Source organism: Pongo abelii, chromosome 10, assembly GCF_028885655.2.
Source record: "Pongo abelii isolate AG06213 chromosome 10, NHGRI_mPonAbe1-v2.0_pri, whole genome shotgun sequence".
Classification (NCBI taxonomy): Eukaryota; Metazoa; Chordata; class Mammalia; order Primates; family Hominidae; genus Pongo; species Pongo abelii.
The window spans coordinates 8,731,888-8,749,842 of NC_071995.2; the positions used below are offsets into that span (position 1 = coordinate 8,731,888).

The following is a 17,955-nucleotide window of genomic DNA, read 5'->3' on the forward strand; positions in this document are numbered from 1 at the left end:
TCAAGGTTAATGCTCCTTTTTCTTTATCCCAAATCAGATAGTGTTTAGGCTCTTTTTCATCAAATATAAAAATCCAGCCCAGTTCATGACTTGTTTGGCAGCAACCCTGAGACGCTTTACAGCCCTAGACCCTAAAATGTCAAAAGGCTGTCCTATTCTCAAAATACATTTTATTACCCAATCTGCCCCTGACATGAAATAAAACTCCAAAAATTAAATTCCGGCCCTCAAACCCCACAACAGGATTTAATTAACCTTGCCTTCAAGGTGTACAATAATAGAAAAAAGTTGCAATTCCTTGCCTCCACTGTGAGACAAACCCCAGCCACATCTCCAGCACACAAGAACTTCCAAACGCCTGAACCTCAGCTTCCAGGCATTCCTCCAGAACCTCCTCCCCCAGGAGCTTGTACAAGTGCCAGAAATCTGACCACCAGGCCAAGGAATGCCTGCAGCCCAGGATTCCTCCTAAGCCGTGTCCCATCTGTGTGGGACCCCACTGGAAATCGGACTGTTCAACTCACCTGGCAGCCACTCCCAGAGTCCCTGGAACTCTGGCCCAAGGCTCTCTGACTGACTCCTTCTCAGCTTAGCAGCTGAAGACTGATGCTGTCTGATCACCTTGGAAGCTCCGTAGACCATCACAGATGCTGAGCTTTGGGTAACTCTCACAGTGGAAGTCCATCCCCTTAGTCAATATGGAGGCTACCCACTCCACGTTAGCTTCTTTTCAAGGGCCTGTTTCCCTTGCCTCCATAACTGTTGTGGGTATTGATGGCCAGGCTTCTAAACCCCTGAAAACTCCCCTAGTCTGGTGCCAGCTTGGACAACACTCTTTTCCGCACTCTTTTTCAGTCATCCCCACCTGCCCAGTTCCCTTATTAGGCTGAGATATTTTAACCAAATTATCTGCTTCCCTGACTATTCCTGGACTACAGACGCATCTCGTTGCTGCCCTTCTCCCCAACCCGAAGCCTCCTTTGCATCTTCCTCTCGTATCCCCCTGCCTTAACCCACAAATATGGGACATCTCTACTCCTTCCCTGGCAACCGATCACATGCCCGTTACCATCCCATTAAAACCTAATCACCCTTACCCCACTCAACACCAATATCCCATCCCACAGCATGCTTTAAAAGGATTAAAGCCTGTTATCACTTGCCTGCTACAGCATGGGCTTCTAAAACCTATAAACTCTCCATACAATTCCCCCATTTTACCTGTCCAAAAACCGGACAAGTCTTACAGATTAGTTCAGGATCTGCGCCTTATCAACCCAATTGTTTTGCCTATCCCTCCTGTGGTGCCTAACCTGTACACTCTTTTGTCCTCAATACCTTCCTCCACAACTCACTACTCCCTTCTCGATCTTAAAGATGCTTTTTTCACTATTCCCCTGCACTCCTCATCCCAGCGTCTCTTCGCTTTCACTTAGACTGACCCTGACACCCATTAGGCTCAGCAAATTACCTGGGCTGTACTGCTGCAAGGCTTCACAGACAGCCCCCATTACTTCAGTCAAGCCCAAATTTCTTCCTTATCTGTTACCTATCTTGGCATAATTCTCATAAAAACACACGTGCTCTCCCTGCTGATTGTGTCCCATTAATCTCCCAAACCTCAATCCCTTACAAAACAACAACTCCTTTCCTTCCTAGGCATGGTTAGTGCGGTCAGAATTCTTACACAAGAGCCAGGACCGCACCCTGTAGCCTTTCTGTCCAAACAACTTGACCTTACTGTTTCAGCCTAGCCCTCATGTCTGCGTGCAGGGGCTGCCACAGCTTTAATACTTTTAGAGGCCCTCAAAATCACAAACTATGCTCAACTCACTCTCTACAGCTCTCATAATTTCCAAAATCTATTTTCTTATTCACACCTGCCACATATACTTTCTGCTCCCCGGCTCCTTCAGCTGTACCCACTCTTTGTTAAGTCTCCACAATTACCATTGTTCCTACCCTGGACTTCAATCCGGCCTCCCACATTATTCCAGATACCACACCTGACCCTCATGACTGCATCTCTCTGATCCTCCTGACATTCACCCCATTTCCCCATATTTCCTTCTTTCCTGTTCCTCAACCTGATCACGCTTGATTTATTGATGGCAGTTCCACCAGGCCTAATCACCACACACCGGCAAAGGCAGGCTATGCTATAGTACAAGCCACTAGCCTGCCTCTTAGAACCTCTCATTTCCTTTCCATCGTGGAAATCTATCCTCAAAGAAATAACTTCTCAGTGTTCCATCTGCTATTCTACTACTCATGGATTATTCAGGCCCCCTCCCTTACCTACACATCAAGCTCAAGGATTTGCCCCCACCCAGGACTGGCAAATTAGCTTTACTCAACATGCCCCGAGTAAGATAACTAAAATACCTCTTGGTCTAGGTAGACACTTTCACTGGATAGGTAGAGTCCTTTCCTACAGGGTCTGAGAAGGCCACCGCAGTCATTTCTTCCCTTCTTTCAGACATAATTCCTCAGTTTAGCCTTCCCACCTCTATACAGTCTGATAACAGACCAGCCTTTATTAGTCAAATCAGCCAAGCATTTTTTCAGGCTCTTAGTATCCAGTGACAGACTAATGGTCTATTAAAAACACACCTCACCAAGCTCAGCCACCAACTTAAAAAGGACTGGACAATACTTTCACCACTTTTGCTTCTCAGAATTCAGGCTACAAGATACAGCCCATTTAAGCTCCTGTATAGACACTCCTTTTTATTAGGCCCCAGTCTCATTCCAGACACCAGACCAACTTAGACTGTGCCCCCAAAAACTTGTCATCCCTACTATCTTCTGTCTAGTCATACTCCTATTCACCATTCTCGACTACTCATACATGCCCTGCTCTTGTTTACACTGCCAGTTTACACTGTTTCTCCAAGCCATCACAGCTGATATCTCCTGGTACTATCCCCACACCGCCACTCTTAACTCTTAAAGTAAATAAATAATCTTTGCTGGCAAGGCTATGCTGAAGTTTCTTAGGCACTCTCTAATTAGATGTCCTAGGTCCTCCCAATTCTTAGTCCTTTAATACCTGTTTTCCTCCTCTTATTCCGTTTAGTTGTTCAATTCATACAAAACTGTATCCAGGCCATCACCAATAATTCTAAATGACAAATGTTTCTTCTAACAACCCCACAATATCACCCCTTACCACAAAATCATCCTTCAGCTTAATCACTCCCACTTTAGGTTCCCAAGCCGTCCCTAATCCCGCTTGAAGCAGCCCTGAGAAACATCACCCATTCTCTCTCCATACCATCCCCCCAAATTTTCACCATCCCAACACTTTACCACTATTTCATTTTATTTTTCTTATTAATATAAGAAGACAGGAATGTCAGGCGTCTGAGCCCAAGCTAAGCCATCATATCCCCTGTGGCCTGCACGTACACATCCAGATGGCCGGTTGCTGCCTTAACTGATGACATTCCACCACAAAAGAAGTGAAAATGGCCTGTTCCTGCCTTAACTGATGACATTGTCTTGTGAAATTCCTTCTCCTGGCTCATCCTGGCTCAAAAGCTCCCCTACTGAGCACCTTGTGACCCCCACTCTGCCCGCCAGAGAACAACTCCCCTTTGACTGTAATTTTCCTTTATCTACCCAAATCCTATAAAACGGCCCCACCCCTATCTCCCTTCGCTGACTCTCCTTTCGGACTCAGCCCACCTGCCCCCAGGCAATTAAAAGCTTTATTGCTCACACAAAGCCTGTTTGGTGGTCTCTTCACATGGACTCGCATGAAACAAACTATATACATATATGTATATAGTTTGTATATATGTATATAGTTTGCTTATTTTTTTTGAGATGGGGTTTTGCTCTTGTTGCCCAGGCTGGAGTGTAGTGGCACGATCTCGGCTCACTGCAACCTCTGCCTCCCAGATTCAAGAGATTCTCCTGCCTCAGCCTCCCTAGTAGCTGAGATTACAGGCTTGTGCTACCACGCCTGGCTAATTTTGTATTTTTTTTTAGTAGAGACGGGGTTTCTCCATGTTGGTCAGGCTGGTCTCAAACTCCCGACCTCAGGTGATCCACCCACCTCGGCCTCCCAAAGTGCTGAGATTACAGGTGTGAGCTACCGCACCTGGCTTGTTTATATATATTATTTTTAAAATCTCTCAGGGTGTGGGGCAGGCCCTGACCCACATCCTGAGGATTTATAATTGGCTCACATGATTGTGGAGGCTGGCAAGACCAATATCTCCAGGGCAGGCTGGACCCTATTTCCAAATTAAGTCACACTCAGAGATCCTAGGAGTTAGGACTTCAGCATATAAATTTTGAGGGGGATACAATTTATCCCATAACAGTGTTCAATAAATATTTGTTGAAGAAAAAGGTTTTCCCCCTAGGTATAATCTGAGCCTGTGATCTCTGTGTTTCTTTTTTCCCTCTTTGAACTTTCAGTTTTCTGTCATTTCTGACTTTAGGAAGCCAAATATTGGCTCATTTGCTGTCTAAGCATGGGTGGGGTTGGGTGGCACCCTTATTTTCCCTGATGCATTCATATGCAAGCTTTGGTACATTGCATATTCACTTGAATAAATTTGAAAAAGGAATAGAGTGAAACCTGTAATTAGTAAGAAGGAGGGAGGAGACAGTGGCAAGCAAGGAGTGGCCCCAGCTTCTGCTTGTTCTTTCTTTTCTTTTCCTTAATGTTGTGTCTTGGTTTGATTAGCCCCATGCTCTCTGGAGGTAGAACCTCAAATGAACAGTCCTGGGTGGAACAGAAACAGGCCCTTCTCTTCTGGCCTCCCTTGCAGTGAGGAGAGCAGAAAACTGACTTGCTGAAAATAGCATCCCTTAGCAGATAGGACTAAGCTGTCTCCTGGGAGGTTACCAAGTAAAGTGGGCTAATAGCTTTTTGGAAACCCCTTCATGGAAAAGCAAAATAGTCAAAGAAGATGTTCACAGACCTAAGACCAAAGACTACCTGTGAAAAATAGAAATAATCTGGAAATGCGAAAATAATATCCTTGAGCAGAATGGTGTGAAACAAAATATAAAATACACAGAAATGAGTGAGGAAGGCTGGGATAATATAAAGAAAGGATTCCAAATACACCAGAATGAAAACATTTTCTTTAGCTGTACTGATTGGCAATTATCATCACTAATTTTTTGGCAGGAATAAATTGGAAATTTATGTCAGTACCCTTGGATAATAATTTAAAAATATATATTATAGGCTGGGTGTGGTGTCTCACACCTGTAATCCCAGCACTTTGGGAGTCCGAGGTGGATAGATTACCTGATGTCAGGAATTCGAGACCAGCCTGGCCAACATGGTGAAAGCCTGTCTCTACTAAAAATACAAAAAAATTAGCCAGGGGTGGTGGGGGGGGGGCACCTGTAATCCCAGCTACTTGGGAGGCTGAGGCAGGAGAATCGCTTGAACCCAGGAGGTGGAGGTTGTGGTGAGCTGAGATCAGGCCATTGCACTCCAGCCTGAGCAACAAGAGTGAAACTCTGTCTCAAAAAACAAACAAACAAAAACTATATATATGTGTATATATATATAGTAGTTATGCCTAATATGTAGCATAAGATGATAAGATAATATATAATTGATGTAATTCTTACTCCAGAAATACTTTTATTATTTACAATAAACGTCCAAGTGTAAGAAGCCTTCGAGGTAACATATTATGGTGTCTATCTAAGCTAAAAGTCTCAAGTCAGGATTCTGATACCCAGAACAAATCCAAGCACGCTAACCCCTTTACAGAATAGCCTTCCACACGGCTCCGTTTCACCCATATGCGCCCCATGAGATGTCAACAGTAGGGTTTTATGCAGCCTAACTTTGGGAGATTATTAAACCCTGGACATTTCCTCCCACCAAATTCCAGACAGGTTATCAGACTGATAGCTGCATTTAAATAGATTTTAAAATGGATCAGAAGAGATAAAAATCACTGTGGGCCGCTTTGACTGATGGAAGTGGTAAAAGGGAGTAAGCAGCTCTGGCTGGAGGGGCACTCACCACCTACGGAGGAGTGGGTGTTCACGGACCTGGACGATTGCTGTTAACAGGAAGAGTGATGGGAACCAAGGAAAACAAGACTGCAGTGGCTCATGCCGGTCATCCCAACACTTTGGGAGGCCATGGTGAAACCCTGTCTCTACTAAAAATACAAAAATTACCCAGGTGTGGTGGTGTGCACCTGTAATCCCTGCTACTCAGGAGGCTGAGGCAGGAGAATCTCTTGAACCTGGGAGGTGGAGGTTGCAGTGAGCCGAGATCATACCACCGTACTCCAGCGTGGGTGACAGAGTGAGATCCTGTCTCAAAAAAAAAAAAAGTCTATGGAGTTTATGTAGAGTGGTAGAGTGACCCAAAACTCAATTGAATATACTGGTTTTCCCTGTGTCCAAATCAAACAGAGCCTCCAGAGACCATCACAAGTTTTACAACCTAACCGAGAGGCTTGGTGTGTGCATGTATGTGTGTGCCTAGTGTGTGTGAATTAGGGGAAACATGGAGAAATTCTTTATAATTCTTGAATCTGTTGTTTGATGTCTTTCATTATTTTTGGAAAATTCTCATTTATTATCTCTTCAAACATGTCTTCTGCTTGTTCTTTCTTGCTTCTCTTTCTAAGATTCTGATAATATGTATGCTAAGCCATTTGATATTGTTTTATAGCACTTGAATTATCTTCAAGTGCTATAAAAATTCAAATTATTTGAAAAGAATTCAAATGCTTTTCACTCTTTTTTCTTGTTGTGTTTGTTTGGGTAATTCCTATTGACCTAACTTCAAGACAATTGATTATTTCCTCAGCTATATTCATATTGTCAAGGTTATTAATGACCCTGAAGAAGGAGCTGCTCATCTCTGATACTGCATTTTCTTTTTTTTTTTTAGACAGGATTTTGTTCTGATATAGACACAAAATCTCCTCACTATGTTACCTAGGCTGGTCTCTCACACTCCTGGGCTCAAGTAATCTTCTTGCCTTGGCCTCCCAAAGTGCTGGGATTACAGGCTTCAGCCACTGTTCCTGGCCTGATATTGCATATCTTATTTTTGAAACTTCTATAAAGTCTATCATGTTTAATATTTCAGGAAGTCGATCACTTCCACCTTTCTTTTGAAATCCACCCCTGACACCGTCTCCTCATGTCTGTTGTCTTTTGTTTTTTTTTCATGAGATCCTTTGACATATTAATACTCCTGGGCATTTTAAAGTCTCTCTTAGTTAGAACATGGAGGGCAGCTCTGAGCCTGGTTCCGTTGATTACTTTGTATCTTCACAGGGTGTTGTTGTCATCTTCTTCTTCTTTTGATACAACTTATAATTTTTCATTGATTGCCAAACATCTTGTGTAGAACAGGAGAAATTTAGATAACAGTATTTGTGACTAGAAATGGACACACCTCTTCCCAGGTAGTTAGCTTGGTGGATTGAGTTAATCTGGTTAAAAGGTGAACTGGATTCAGGTTTTGTAATTGCTAAGTTTACTTTTGGTACATCATAGGCTTCAAATTCCTTTTGTGATACCTTATGCTTAGGGTGGCATCTGGAGTGCTGGCTGTTTCTCAATGTTTGTGCCCCACCCTCAGCTCTCATCTCCTCTGTACACCACACAGGCAACACAGAGGTCGTCTCTCTGCATGTTCATGCCCTCTGCCAGTGGCGGACTGCTTAGTTACTTGGTGCTGTTGCTTGGGTAATGGTGAGGGGACAGGGTGCTTTTCTGTTGCCCTCTTCATCTTCTATCTTAGGTAGGTTTATATGCCTGGGCCCTGGGGGATGAGTATTTCTGCCCTACTCCTTATGCAGGGACTGCCAAACCCTGCTTTGAATTTGTGGCGGGTCTTGGGTGGGAAAGGTTTTTTTGTGCTCCTCCTTCAGTTTCAGGAGACCTCTAAAAGTATTAGCTTAGAACTCTGGGCTCACAATTGCTCCTTGTCCCTCCCTCGGACTAGGGTCCTCCCGGCTCTTCCCTTGGTAACACCTGTGCCCTGGGAGCAACAGCATTTGCCACCTCCTCCCCAGGGTCTTAAGGCTTTCGAGAGGAGCATGGGCAGCTGGGGCCTTTTCTGCAATGATAGCAAATACGGTCCTTGATGCCCATAGTACTGAGGGGGCTCTTTTTAGTCTCCCACTTGGTCCCCAATATTTCCTGTGAACACCTGGTAGAGGTCGTGGAAAGGAGACTGTGGGTAAGTAAAGCCCTCCCTTGCTTCTGTGACACCCAGTGGCTCTTTATAGTCACTCTAGTCTGCACCAGGCCTCTAGCAATTTATGAAAAATGTAGCTGCTTTCTTCTTGCACGTCTGTATGGTGACTCAAATACCTCCCATGCTCTGGCACTGATAAGACACTCCACCCATCTGCTCTCTGCTCATGAGGAATTGTATCTCCTTGAATTTCAGGCTACTTAGCTTACCTGCAACCTCAGTTCAGCTGTTTTGTTTTCTTTTGTTTTGTTTTGTGATGGAGTCTCGCTCTGTTGCCCAGGCTGGAGTGCAGTGGCATGATCTCGGCTCACTGCAACCTCCATCTCCTGGGTTCAAGCAATTCTCCTGCCTCAGCCTCCTGAGTAGCTTGAATTACAGGCATGCACCACCACCACCATGCCCAGCTAATTTTTTTGTATTTTTAGTAAAGACAGGGTTTCACCACATTGGCCAGGCTGGTCTCGAACTCCTGACCTTGTGATCTGCCTGCCTCAGCCTCCCAAAGTGCTGGGATTACAGGCGTGAGCCACCACCCCCGGCCCAGCTCAGCATTTAGGTTCAACTTTTGGTTTAAGAAAAGTGATTTTGCAGTTTGTCTGGCTTTTTCATATTGTCAGAGAGGGAGCAATGTATTTTCCAGCTTATTTTTATTTTTTATTCTTAGAGACAGGGTCTTGCTCTGTTGCCCAGGCTGGAGTGCAGTGGCACAATCATGGCTCACTGCAGACTTGAAGTCCTGGGCTCTAGTGATCTTCCTGCCTGAGCCTCCCAAGTAGCTGGGCATGTGACACCACAGCTGGCTAATTTTTAATTTTTTTTTTTTTTGTAGAGACAGGATCTTGCTATATTGCCCAGGCTTGTCTTGAACTCCTGGCCTCAAGCAATCCTCCCCCCTTGTCCTCCCAAAGAATTGCGATCCCTGGTTTGAGCCACCATGCCACACTCTTTCTAGCATTTTATATTGCAAGTTAAAGTGGAACTTGCCACACATCATTTTGTATCACTTTCCCCAACCCCTTTGTTTTCTTTTCTTTTTTTTTTTTTTGAGACGGAGTTTTGCTCTTGTTGCCCAGGCTGGAGCGCAATGGTATGCTCTCAACTCACTGCAGCCTCCACCTCCCCAGTTCAAGTGATTTTCCTGCCTCAGCGTCCTGAGTAGCTGGGATTATAGGTGGCCACCACCATGCCTAGCTACTTTTTATATTTTTGGTAGAGACAGTGTTTCGCTGTGTTGACTAGGCTGGTCTTGAGCTCCTATGGATCGGCCTCCCAAAGTGCTGGTATTACAGGTATGAGCCACCGCACTAGCCCCAACCCCTTTCAATTAGTATTGCAAATAATTCCCCTTATCATGAAAACATTATTTTTAATGGCTGCAGAGTATTGCTTTATATTAACATGACAGTTTATTCAACCAAACTCATTATGGGTCATTGTAATAGACTTAATGTTTTAGGTTTGCAGCTCTTTACACCAACACATTTCCTACTGTAGTGATTTCTTTGAACAATTTCCCCTCCCCAACTCCCTGTGGTTCTAAAGGGGTGGCCAATCACAGTACCCCATCACCCTGGCCTCTACGTGGGAGAATGACCCAGGCCCTGCCTATCATACCCTCCTGACTACAGTGACTGACTCAGAGGTGAGCCAGTGAGAAAGCGAGGAACACAGTCCTTCTTCAGGAATTTCTATAACATAGGTGAAAAATTTTGTCAGTTGGGGTCATGGAGCTGAATGAATATGGTTTGAGGGCTCCCAGCTATCATCCTCCCTACAACTTCAAGAAGAGCTTGTGTGCAGTAGGAGAAAATGAACCAACTGGAGACAAGTACACAAGAGAGAAGGACTGGGAGGAGTCGGCCCTGGCTGCACCAAGTCTCTACTCCTAGGCTGTAAAGTTTTTCAAGTTGCTCTGGTTCCATAAGCTCATTCTTCCTGTTGGATCCATTCCAGTTACCAAAAGCACTTTTTTGTTTAAGCTGGTTTGATATAGGATGATCCTTGCTAATTTATTTTATTATTTTATTTTATTTTATGAGACAAGTTCTCACTGTTGCCCAGGCTGGAGTGCAGTGGTGCTATCATGGCTCATTGCAGCCTTGAACCCCTGGGCTCAAGCAAATCCTACCATCTCAGCCTCCAGAGAAGCTGGGACTACAGACATGCACCACCACACCCAGCTAATTTTAAAGAAATGTTTTATACAGACTGAAACTGCCCTTGCAAAATCATAACAGGAAATTATGACAGTGAAAGAAGTCAGACCTAACCAACTCCATCTTGTTTCTAACCCTTAAGCTGTCCTTGTTTATTCCTGGGCATAGGCTGAAGTAACTTTGGGAAGGAATTCAGTTCATGGTTTGACTCTGAAACAAAATTGATTAACAGCCCTTTCCCAAAAAGACCCCCTTCTTGCCCGGGGTCCAGTCTGCCTTTGCAGGACTAACAAATTAGCTACAAGATTCGAAATTACAGTTTAGGGTCATGCAGCCTCTGGCTCCAAGAGTCTGAACCTCCCCAAATTGCTCCTGGGGATAACATCACTGTTGTGAAATCTAAGATCAGTAATTGAGTTATTTTGCAGACCCTGCACTCGATGGGATCAGCTGACACCACAAAGACCAGTAATCTGGCCCAACCAGTTCTGCCATCTCACCCAGGAACAGAAGACATTAAGAAAATCTAACTTCAACCCTCTATGATTCCATCTCCAACCTGAGCAATCAGCACTCCCCACTTCCCAAGCCCCTACCCACCAAATTATCTTTAAAAACTCTGATCCACGAATGCTCAAGGATTTAAGTAACAATAAAACTCTGGTCTTCCGCACAGCTGGCTCTGCGTGAATTACTCTTTTGCCATTGCAGTTCCCCTGTCTTGATAAGTCGGCTCTGTCTAGGCAGCAGGCAAGGTGGATCCATTGGGTGGTTACAAAATGGGGTCTCACTATGTTGCCCAGGCTGGTCTCAAACTCTTGGGCTCAAGCAATCCTCCAGCTTCCGACTCCCAAAAGCTGGGATTATAGGCATGAGCCACTGCACTTAGACTAATTTATATTTTAGGTGACTTCTAAGTATTATCATCATAAAGAACACTGTGGGCTGGGCATGGTGGCTCATACGTGAAATCCCAGCACTTTGGGAGGCTGAGGTGGTCCGTGGAGCTCAGGAGTTCGAGACTAGTCTGGGCAACATGGTGAAACCCTGTCTCTATTAAAAATACAAAAAAATTAGCCAGGAGTGTTGGTGCCCACCTGTGGTCCCAGCTACTCAGGAGGCGGAGGTGGGAGGATCACTTGAGCCCAGGAGGTCAAGGCTGCAGTGGGCTGAGATTGTGCCACTGCACTCCAGCCTGGGTGACAAAGTGAGACTCTATCTCAAAAAAATAAAAAATAAAGAAAAGAAAAAAAAGAACAGTGTGAAAAAACTCAGTGTTACATTTGTGCATGCATGCATGCTGTCCTTTTTTTCCTCATTAAGAAACATTTCCAGAGTAGGAGTTGCTGAGTGAAAGAATATGCAAATCTTAGAGGCTTTTGTGTGTATTACAAAATTGCCATGAGAAAGTTATCCACATTCTATTTTCTCTAGGACTTATGTGTCCCTATTTCCATACAGTCGCAACAATACTATTATTATTATTATTATTTTTTTTTTATTATTATTATTATTTTTTGAGACATAGTCTCATTGTGTCACCCAGCCTGGAGTGCAGTGGCATGATCTCGGCTCACTGCAACCTCCACCTCCCAGGTTCAAGCGATTCTCCTGCCTCAGCCTCCCAAGTAGCTGGGACTACAAGCACCCACCACTATGCCCAGCTAATTTTTTTTTTTTTTTTTTTTTGTATTTTTAGTAGAGACAGGGTTTTACTATGCTGGCCAGGCTGGTCTTGAACTGCTGACCTGGTGATCTGCCCACCTCGACCTCCCAAAGTGCTGGGATTACAGGCGTGAGCCACTGTGACCGGCCAAGTTTACTGCTTTTCTATTGATACTGTTCTTAAACCCGTGTTCCCAACTATAACTTAATTGAATAATAAAAGAAAATAAGGACATTAAATGAGAACAGGAATTGGAATGAAACCAGAAAAAAAGGGAGGAGTTTAAAATATGTTCTGAGAGCTTTACCATTATGAATACTCAGTTCTGGTTTTCCCCCAAAACTGGCTGAACCAGTATGGATGTTCCAGGAAGAAACAACTTTAAAGAAGTGAATAGTGGCCCTACCCTGGTCCACCAGCTAACCCGGTGGTTAGAGAAGGAGGAACACAGTCCTCCTATGTTCCAGGTGCCAGGAGGTGACTGACTATAGCATCAGTCATCGCTGCACACCCTACCTGGAGTTAGTATATAAAGCTACTCAGAGCGGATCTCTGCCCCTGACCCTGGAAAATCTGTCTCACCCACAAAGATGTGGGCTCAGCTCCTTCTAGGAACGTTGGCCCTATCGCTAGCCATTGCAGAAGAACTTCCGTGAGTGCTTGGTGTCAGAATTGGTTTATTAGGGCAGCGGCTTCTTCGCCTAACTTTCTCAAACATTTATATGGAGATGGGGAGATCAATTTTGGTTTATCTTAATTTCCTCCTCCTTTTTTCTCTTCTTTGGTTCCACTGATCCTTTATCCAGAGAGGAAGGCTGAGGCATGCAGAGGAAGCTCTAAAAAAGATAAATATTAAAATGTGCCCTGTTTTCTGAAATAGGCCTAATTTCCTCCTTGGTGCTCTAGGCGTATGTTCTCAGTGAGGGCCTCCTGATGGTGGAAGTTTAGGACTGTGCACTGAGTAGTTGCTTCTCTGCTTCTTGTAGAAAATGAGGTGCATAAGGAAGGCAGGGGCTTGGTCTGTCTAATTCACTGCTACATGCTGAGCGCTTAGGAGAGTGCTGAATTTTTCCTCGAGAGAATGAATCATTACTGCCCTGAAATCCTTCTGTTCCTTTAATAGAAACTACCTGGTGACATTACCAGCCCGGCTAAATTTCCCCTCCGTTCAGAAGGTTTGTTTGGACCTGAGCCCTGGGTACTGTGATGTTAAATTCACGGTTACTCTGGAGACCAAGGACAAGACCCAGAAGTTGCTAGAACACTCTGGACTGAAGAAGAGGCACTTACATTGTATCTCCTTTCTTGTAAGCACAGACTCAGCCCTAACTCGAATCCCTTACTTGCCTATTCTCCTCCCTAGGCTCACTATAATCTACTTTAAGTATAATTTCTGTTCTCTTTTGCCACGGCCTCTAAACCTATTTTTTCTCAACTTAACCTCAATCCCCGGCTATAACTCACCCACAGTTTCCTTGACCTAGGATTTCTCCCTTTAGTTCCTGAGCTTAATTCTTCCTCCTGGTAATTTGTTTTATGTCTCTATCCTTGCTACCCCCATCTAACTCAGCTCTTTCCTTTAACTCACTGTTGGGTTGAGACCGGTTGATTCTGTTCCCTCAATCCCTTACTCCTCCCCAGAAGTCCCCTTTCTTGGTCAGGTACCACCTCCTGCTGGTGGCACAGAAGAAGTGGCCACAATCGGGGTGTCGGGAGTTGGAAATAACATCAGCTTTGAGGAGAAGAAAAAGGTTCTAATTCAGAGGCAGGGGAGTGGCACCTTTGTACAGACTGACAAACCTGTCTACACCCCAGGGCAGCAAGGTAAGAGTCACATATTTGAGGTTCGACTAAAACCTGGGGAAACCGCTGTGCACAGGGGTAAAGAGGGGATTTGGGGTTTGATAGTAGGCTTTGGAAACAAGGAGTGCAGAAGAGAAGAAAATCTGGGGGGATTAAGTATTACAAGTGTTGAATACATGCTGTGCTACACAAGCAAGAGAAGTAGGTGGGGGTTGCTACTGTGTGTGTATCTGAAACAAAAGTACACATTTCTTCTGGAATAGAATTTGGCAAGTAAAACTGGGTTGCTGGGCCTTACAACAAGTTGCTTGTAAATGGCTAAGAAAGCACTGAGGGCATTTGGCTTGAGCTACTGGGTTTTTTTTTTTTTTGTATTTGTTCATTCGTCCTTACAGGGGCACTTCATTCTGGGATTTCAAAGTCAGGCACCCTGAAAAGAAACTATGTTTGGGTTTTTAAATTTTTTTATTTAAAATTTTTCTGGGTACATAGCTGGTGTATATATATTTATGGGGTAGATGAGATATTTTTATACACACACACAATGTGTAATCATTACATCAGGGTACATGTGTATCCATCACCTCAAGCATTTATCATTTCCTTGTATTACAAACAATCCAGTTATACTCTCTTAGTAATTTTTAAATGTGCAATAAATTATTGTCGACTGTAGTCACTCTATTGTGCTAAAAACTACAAGATCCCTAGATCTTATTCATTCTATCTAAATATATTTTTGTACCCATTAACCATTCCCACCCCACCCCTCACCCTGCCTACCACCAGCCTTCCCAGCATCTGGTAACCATCATTCTGTTCTTTTAAAAAAATTTTTTTCCTTTTACCTTATTTTTTCCACACACTTAAAAATTATTATTCTATTCTCTATCTCCATGAGTTCAATTGTTTTAATTTTTAGCTCCCACAAATAAGTGAGAACATGCAAAGTTTGTCTTTCTGTGTCTGGTTTATTTTACTTAACATAATGACCTCCTGTTCCATTCATGCTGTTGCAAAGGATGGGGTCTCATTCTTTTTTATGGGTGAATAGTACTCCATTATGTATGTGTACCACATTTTTTAATCCATTTTTTATCATCTGTTCATAGACACTTAGGTTGCTTCCATATCTTGGCTATTGTGAATACTGATGCAATAAACATGGCAGTGCAGATAGCTCTTTGATATACTGATTTCCTTTCTTTTGTATATATACTTAGCAGTGGGCTTGCAGGATTATATGGAAGCTCTATTTTTAGTTTTTTTCAGAAACCTCCAAACTGTTCTCCATAGTGGTTGTACTAATTTACATTCCCACCAACAGTGTATGAGGGTTCTCTTTTCTCCCCATCCTCACCAGCGTTATTGTTTGTCTTTTGGAAAAAAGCCATTTTAACTGGGATGAGATAATATCTCATTGTAGTTTTGATTTACATTTCTCTGACAGTCAATGATTTGAGCACCTTTTTTATATACCTGTTTGCCATTTGTATGTCTTCTTTTGAGAAATGTCTATTCAGATCTTTTTGCCCATTCTTTAATCTGATTACTAGATGTTTTCCTATACAGCTGTCTGAGCTCCTTATATATTCTGGTTATTAATCCCTTGTCAGATGGGTAGTTTGCAAATATTTTCTTTCATTCTGTGGGTTGTCTCTTTGTTGATTATTTCCTTTGCTGTGCAGAAGCTTTTTAACTTGATGTGATCCCGTTTGTCCATTTTTGCTTTGGTTTCCTGTGCTCCTTGGGTATTACTCAAGAAATCTTTGCCCAGACCAATGTTCTGGAGAGTTTCCCCAAGGTTTTCTTACATATAATACTTTCATAGATTGAGGTATTAGATTTAAATCTTTCATCCATTTTGACTTGATTTTTCTATATGGAGAGAGATGAGGGTCTAGTTTCATTCTTCTGCATATGGATATCCAATTTTCCCAGCACCATTTATTGAAGAGCCTGTCCTTTCTCCAGTGTATACTCTTATCACCTTTGTCAAAAATGAGTTCACTGTAGACGTGTGGATTTGTTTCTGGGTTCTCTATTCTGTTCCATTGGTCTATGTGTTTGTTTTTATGCCAGTACCATGTTGTTTTGGTTACTATAGCTTTGCAGTATAGTTTGAAATCATGTAATGTGATTCTTCCAGCTTTGTTCTTTTTGTTCAGAATAGATTTGGCTATTTTAGGTCTTTTGTGGTTCCATAAAAATTTTATGATTTTTTTTTTTTACAAAAGTCCTAAGATTTAGGATGTAGAATTTCTGTGAAGAACGTCATTAGTATTCTGATAGGGATTGCATTGAATCTGTAGATTGCCTTAGGTAGTATGGAATTTTAACAATATCAGTTCTTCCAATCCAGAAACATGAAATCTCTTTTCATGTTTTTGTGTGTCCTCTTCAATTTCTTTCATCAGTATTTTATAGTTTTTATTGTTGAGATCTTTCACTTTTTTGGTAAAGTTTATTCCTAGGTATTTTATATTATTTATAGCTATTGTAAATGGAATTATCTTTCTTAATTTCTTTTTCAGATTGTTCCCTGTTGGCATATAGAAATGTTACTGAATTTTTTTTTTGTTTTTGAGAGAGAGTCTCCCTCTGTTGCCCAGGCTCTGGAGTGCAGTGGCGGGATCACTGCTTACTGCAGCCTCCGCCTCCTGGGTTCAAGTGATTCTTGTGCTTCAGCATCCCAAGTAGCTGGGAGTACAGGCACGTGCCACCATGCCCGGCTAATTTTTGTATTTGTTCATTTGTTTTGTTTTTTGAGATGGAGTCTCATTCTGTCGCCCAGGCTGGAATGCAATAAATGGTTGCTCATTGCAGCCTCTGCCTCCTGGGTTCAAGTGATTCTCCTGCCTCAGCCTCCCAAGTAGCTGGGATTACAGGTGAGCGCCACCACGCCTGGCTAATTTTTGTATTTTCAGTAGAGACAGGGTTTCACCATGTTGGCCAGGGTGGTCTCCAACTCCTGACATCAAGCTATCCCCCCCACTCGGCCTCCCAAAGTGCTGGGATTACAGGCGTAAGCCACCATGTCTGTCCTCTTGCACTTTTAGGATTCTTTTTTTTTTTTTTTATTCCTTGATGTTTGGGAGTTTGATTATTGAATGTCTTGAGGGAGACTCATTTGGGTTAAATCTGCTTGGTGTTCTATAATCTTGTACTTAATATTGATATATTTCTCAGCTGGGCTGGGTGGCTCATGCTTGTAATCCCACCACTTTGGGAGGCTGAGGTGGGCAAATCACCTGAGGTGAGTAGTTCGAGACCAGCCTGGCCAACATGGCAAAACCCTGTCTCTACTAAAAATACCAAATTAGCCAAGCATGGTGGCCTGTGCCTGCAATCCCAGCTACTGGGGAGGCTGAGGCAGAAGAATCTCTTGAACCAGGGAGGCGGAGGTTGCAGTGAGCCAAGATCATACTACTGCACTCCAGCCTGGGCAACAGAGCGAGACTGTCTCAAATAATAATAATAATATTGATATCTTTCTCTAGGTTTGGAAAGTTCTCTGTCATTTTCACTTTGAATAAACTTTCCATCTCATCTCATTTTCTCTCTCTACCTCCTCTTTAAGTCAATACCTCTTTTTTTCTCTTTGTTAAATTTATCTGATTGGATTCTGAATTCCTTCTCTGTGTTATCTAAAATTTTGTTGAGTTTCCTCAAAACAGCTATTTTGAATTCTTGATCTGAAAGATCACTATCTTTGTTTCTGTGAGATTGGTTGCTGGTGCCTTATTTAGTTCATCTGGTGAGGTAATTTTTTCCAAAATGGTCTTGATGTGGATGTTCATTGGTGTCTGGGCATTAAAGAGTTAAGTATTTTATTGTAGTCTTTGCATTCTGGACTTGTTTGTACCTGTCCTCCTTGGGCAGACTTTCCAGGTATTTGAAGGGACTTGGGTGTTGTAATCTAAGTGTTTGGACTCTGCAGTTCATCTGCATTATGGAGGACACCATGCTCAGTATCTCTGTGACTCTTGAAGGCTCATAGAGGTACCTCCTCTATGGTCTTGGATAAGACCTGGAAGAATTCCAGATTACCAGGTGGAGACTCTTGTTCTCTTCCCTTATTTTCTCCAAAACAAACAGAGTTTCTCTCTTTGTGC

At 43.1% G+C, this 17,955-nt stretch overlaps 1 protein-coding gene across 5 annotated transcripts in view; it reads left to right on the plus strand.

Annotated features, from left to right (window-relative positions):
- The window catches only part of A2ML1 (alpha-2-macroglobulin like 1), a 96,437-nt gene that overhangs the window by 19,452 nt on the left and 59,030 nt on the right, over positions 1 to 17,955 (plus strand). For 2 of the 5 annotated variants that reach the window (XR_008511810.2, XR_010135712.1), the window contains exon 1: positions 13,778 to 13,861. The exons of 1 other annotated variant lie outside the window; for it this stretch is intronic. Coding sequence is in view for 1 of the 4 variants with exons in the window: in XM_054526778.2 (XP_054382753.1) it covers positions 12,628 to 12,689; positions 13,161 to 13,344; positions 13,699 to 13,861 (409 nt within the window). In the remaining 3 variants the exon portion in view is untranslated. Of the gene's footprint in view, positions 1 to 12,086; positions 12,690 to 13,160; positions 13,345 to 13,698; positions 13,862 to 17,955 lie in introns of those variants that run through there. 2 more of the 5 variants (XM_054526778.2, XM_054526773.2) reach the window with 2 other exon arrangements.